The sequence below is a fragment of the Chenopodium quinoa genome, unplaced genomic scaffold (genome assembly GCF_001683475.1).
Source record: "Chenopodium quinoa cultivar QQ74 unplaced genomic scaffold, ASM168347v1, whole genome shotgun sequence".
In the NCBI taxonomy this organism is placed as follows: domain Eukaryota; kingdom Viridiplantae; phylum Streptophyta; class Magnoliopsida; order Caryophyllales; family Amaranthaceae; genus Chenopodium; species Chenopodium quinoa.
The window spans coordinates 4,262,092-4,267,482 of record NW_018745000.1 but is presented as its reverse complement, the minus strand read 5'-3'; the positions used below and the strand labels follow the sequence as shown (position 1 = coordinate 4,267,482).

Below are 5,391 nucleotides of genomic sequence, written 5' to 3'. Positions count from 1 at the left end.
AAAATGTGGCTACAAAAAGCCTATTATAATAGCTTTTGAACTAACATATCACTGCCTTAGTGTTTCTCACATCCTAAAACTCAAAAGACACCTAACCACCAAATCATTAAAAACAAAAAAAGACTTAAACCTGCACATAGAACTGAACACTGTAGATGGTTATGTGTGACAGTACATGTTGTTGTTCTACCTTCTATTTGTCTTTGCCTGACTTAGTCTGCATCAACCTCCATTTCCTCTTCTTCATCATGATTTCCTTAAGGAGTTGGCCTAAACATTGTGTTTAGGTACTCAATAGCCTCAAGCACTACTTCCTTCTGTACCTTGACTTTATCTGGCAGGATGCCCATATTTTCAAGTTTTTTGTTGTTCATGTGTGGGATATTGTACTTGTTCCCTCCTTGTGCCTTGAGTATTTTGATCATGAATCTTTGTAATGTGACCGAAATGTACTTGTTCACTTCTGGTTTGAATGTGTTGTAAGATTCAATTACTTTCTCAACAAGTTCATCTAGATTCTTTGGGAAAGACTGATATTGTAATGACTGAATAGACCTAAAAAGGACTAAATCCAAAACATTTAAGTCTGGTGATTGTGCTGGTTGGAAAACAAATTGTATGTTGAAGCCATTTGCTGTTCTTGTTGCCATAAACTCTTCATATCTTGGTATTTGATGTGGCATTGCATTATCCCACTGAATAATGACATTTTTAGGTAGACTCTCAGGCCAATTTGAAACAACAGCTGGTATAAATTTGTTTAGTAACATGTCTCTAATGACTTCTCTGTTGACATTTTGGAGTGCCTTTGTGACCATTATCCCTGCTACTCTGTTTTTACTTGATTTCTTAGCTCTTTCTTGGACTGTAAAAGGGAATATCCCTGTAGACACCTATTTGTGTCTCCCCAAAACCAAACCCAGTGATGAGTACCTTTCACGTCGAATCATAATCGAATGAAGCGAAAGTATGGAAAGTTTAGTGTTGCGGATAGTTTTAATTTCTTTTCTCTTCTCTCTATTTTTGAAAACTTATTTTAAGAAAACAGTCAATCCAGTTTGGTTGGTCCATGATATAGGTCCAATATTAGTGTAGTTGGATGGGGCTTGACAAGAGCTTTCCAACGATATATTATAAGCCCAATTCCGATGAATATTGAGGAAGTTATGGCCAATTTACCAAACTGGGCCCGGTTTGAGCCTTATATGCGGCCCAATGATCTAGGGGAGGGCCTAATATGATTTATCATTCCTAATGCAATTAGGAATGGTTTTAGTCTTTTAGATTCTTCTAGAAGGTTCTTTTCATTCCTAATTCAATTAGCATTGATAAATTGACTTTTGTTGACTTTTCAGAGTTTTAAATTAAAATCAAAGAACATTTTTGAGGAAAAGATACGATTTTATCCTCCTGTACGGCAAAATTTATCAGATTTTAGAAAACGCGTCAAAAACAAGATTGCCGCCTAACGCCAGGCATTGGCGCCTGGCGCCAATGGCTAATGGCTGGCGCCAATCTCTTTTTGCGTGCGCCAGACTCTGTTTTGTTAATTTTATCTTTTCGGCTGATTTTCTCTATAAATAACGTATTAAAAACTCCGTTTTCATTCACCTACAATCAGTTCATTTGCAATCATTAATTCTCCAATTCTCTCTTAATCATTCACCAATTCTCATCAAGTTTTCTTGATTATTTCATCTTTCTCTTTCTTTCTCAAACCTTGCTTTTCAAATACAAAATTCTGCATTCGCAAGATCTAGAAACACCTAGCCATATTCGAAGTTGCCTTCACCCTAGACGTGAAAGGTTTAATTTCTGAGGGTTTGGTCCCAAATCTCTCTTTCAATTATTTAATTTAATTGTTTATTTATTATTTTCCTTGAAGTTACTAACGTGTGCATTTTGTTATTAGAAAGAGGTACGAGGCATCAAAGTAAGTACTTTAATGGTTTTAATTGATATTATGATGTAGAAATCATGTTTATATTGTTATTATGATATTCCTAGTATCATGTTTAGGGAAAAAGTTATAATATCAAATATGCTTATTATGATTCATGCGATGTCTTTTATTCTCTTCCTAATATTTATGATTGTTAGTATCATGCTAGGGTTTGTTATTAATCTTGTTAGTATCATGCCTAGGATCTTGCTATTATTATTATGCATTAATATTAACATGAACATGATTATGATTATAATAATTATAATTTATAATTTTTATGAATATTATTATGAATGTTATTTTGATGATTATTATTTTAATATGACGATTATTATTATGATTATTATTTTTATGATTATTATTATTTTGATGATGATTATAATTTTATTATTATGATTATGATTATTATTTATTATTTATTATTATTTATGTTGCTTGCTTATATGTTGTGATTGCTTGATCACACCTTTTATGCATATTTAAAGGGAATTTGATACTTGTAATCACGCTTAATAAGATAATTAATAATCTTGATTAGGGTTAATGTGATTATATTTCAAGTGATCGCTAATAATAGATTTATTTGTGCATTAATATTCAACCAACATAGATTAAACAGGTTTAGGGTTAATCCTATTGATTGCATGTTAATTAGAAAGCGCACATGAATACGATCAGAATAAAGTTGAGGCCTATTATTAGGGCAGATTCAATCTCTTTTAGGTTGGATTTGTACCTTCATCCCCGAAGCCTTATTTGGTTCTAGACCTTATGGAGTTGACGATCTCTTGGATCGTTAAGGGGTGTAACCTTCACCTCGTGAACGGTTTACAAGTTCCTAAAACTTGTTTGCGACTCTTTTGCTCTATCTTCTTCCCTTTTATTGGACGCCACCGTACTTTAGTGTATGATCACAGTGGGGTTCAAGCCAGGGGAGTAACGCTTGAAATTTATTCCCTACAGTTTTTTGGCGACTCCACTAGGGAAGATTTCTATTTGAATTCCTGAATTTGTTTCGGCAATGATTTAGAATGAGTGGATGAGACTCGAAACGTTCTAAGTATTTCATGTGCGTAATTTTGATTAACATTATTATCATATGCATAAAAAAGATCTCATTTGATAGACCATCCGTAATGAGTTAAAAACATAGGATTTTACACGTAGGAAATTTGAGAAATATCTTTCACAACTAGGACCGAAATAACACCGCGAGAAACTGGAAAATTTTATCGAGCATAGAAAGCTGCTGAGGCATGTGGGAAGTAGCGCCAGAGGCCAGAACTTGGCGCCAGACTTTTAGCCGTAGCGCCAGACGCCAGCATTGGCGCCAGGCGCTACAGTTAAAAGCTGGCGTCAGTCTCTGATTTCTGGCGCCAACCTCCCCCAATATCGAGCCAGAAATATGCGTTCTAATTTCGATCGGTTTTTCGTATTGTTTGCTCGATCCTACTTCCTGATTGAATTTTTTCTCACTTTTCTGAAACCCATATGTTTTCTACATATGGACATAACCCTATGGGAATTCATGCTCCAACTACCCGATTGAACGCTCCGTGCAACAAAGGGTACATCCGAGATTGTTGAATTGACCAAACCATGGAAGCGAGTTTTTTCTAAAACTCGCGGTGTCCCATCCACTCGCGCCAACCCTTCACGGTTAGGCTTCCGCGTGGTGCATCCGAAAAATTAACCATGAACCCTCTTTGACTAAACCATATCCCGAAATTTAGAGTACTAGAGCCATGGTTAGGTTGCAAACTCATTGCATCATATTGTGCCTACTTGACTAATTGTGCATTATTTGTTGTGCATACTCTATGTGTTTTTCCTAACCGTTTGTTTGACTTGTCATTAAGCCTAAATAAACTAATTAATAGCTAAAGGAATTTATTTTATTAATTAATTAATAAATTAGAGCTAATAAATATACCTAAAATCGAGTCATAGTTCCTTTAAGTCAACCCGGATTTTTATTCCCGTATAATGCACAAGCGTCAACTTATTTTGGTCATAACTGGAGTTTTAGAAAGAACTACGAGTCTTACAACCTATGGATCTGTAGCCCCGAGTTTTATCTTAAATTTGGCGTTGGTTTCATCTAACTCAGAGTCACAGATAAAAAGTTATGACTAAAATACCACGGCCTATCCAGTTTAATACATATACGTGAGGTCTTAACTTAGTCTTTGCTTGAGTCTAGTCACATAGTCTAGCCACATGGTCATGAAACGAGTCTTAAAATGTCACCTACACTCACTAGTATTAGCACACACTTTGTACATACTCTTTTCACACCATGACCATCTCTTAGGTTTATGCATGAGTCGGTCTTTTCCGTCATTTGAGTTGGGGGTACATTCTATTCCTAATTCTTCATATCCCTCCATCTACATCGTTTTTCCTTCATATTCTATTCCATTTTTCTTCACTTCCTTCATCCATTGCATGTTGAATAAAGTTTGAGTCAAATAATTAACAATGAGTATCACTAAATTCCTTTTCCACAGTACTTGGTCGAGGAGAGAAGGGCGATTAATTAAGGGCAACACCTTTGTTCAGGTCTCGCTTTTTGATAAACCGATTCGTCAAAAGATGAAGGCTAAAAAGATAATGGCAAGTAAAGAAGAAGTCAATGAGCTTAGGAACCAATTAGTTACCGTGACTAAGACACTGAAGCTACTCACACTCAAGATCAATGATCCCGTGAAGCAACAACAGATGGACCTCATGCAAGAGAGTCTAAGCAAGCTATCTAGTGACTATAAATTTCAGGGCACGAGTTCACAAGGGGTCTCGCTGGACAAGGAACTTCTTCCGCATAAGTTCAACGCCACTGACATCCCTAAATTCAAGGCAACAGATAACCCTTATTTCCATCTAAAAGCTTTCAAAACCATAATGAGCATTAAGGGTATCGATAAGAAGGTTTTCCCCTCTCTGTTCCCACTATCTCTCGAAACCGTTTGTCAACAATGGTTCTTTTCTCTCGAGAAAGAAAAAACCTCTTCTTGGGAGTCGATAACAAACGCTTTCATAGATAGATATAAGTGCAACATCCAAGACGAAACAGACTGTAGACAACTCGAGATGTTAAAACAAAAAGAAAACGAAGGGTTCACTTCTTTCTTCAACAAATGAGGGAAACTTCTGCTAATATGGTCAAGGCTCCTACCGAAAAAGAATCTGTGAGGATGTTTATCAAGAATATCCAAGGGAAGTATTCAAAACACTTAAAGTACCAACACAACTTGAATACTTTCAAGGTTGTCTATAATATAGGCATTGATATTGAAGATGACCTTCTGAAAGATAATAGTGCTAGAGGAAAAAAGAACGACCATCCTTCTTCTTCCTCTCCCATTAATGAAGTACATGCCACGAACGCCTCTAAACCCCGAATCCAAATATCAAAGAGGGTGTTCACTCCACTTGGTATGAGTTAT

At 35.9% G+C, this 5,391-nt stretch overlaps 1 protein-coding gene across 1 annotated transcript; it reads right to left on the bottom strand.

The window, feature by feature from the left end:
* Window positions 1–257: 257 nt before the first annotated feature.
* LOC110707587 lies at window positions 258–818 on the bottom strand. Its single transcript, XM_021885615.1, has one exon. The coding sequence runs from the start codon at window positions 816–818 to the stop codon at window positions 258–260; it is 561 nt and encodes a 186-aa protein (XP_021741307.1).
* Window positions 819–5,391: the final 4,573 nt, after the last annotated feature.

Bases quoted from the DNA above. Each gene is read 5' to 3' on its own strand.
- LOC110707587 (XM_021885615.1), bottom strand. From the start codon at position 818: ATGGTCACAAAGGCACTCCAAAATGTCAACAGAGAAGTCATTAGAGAC.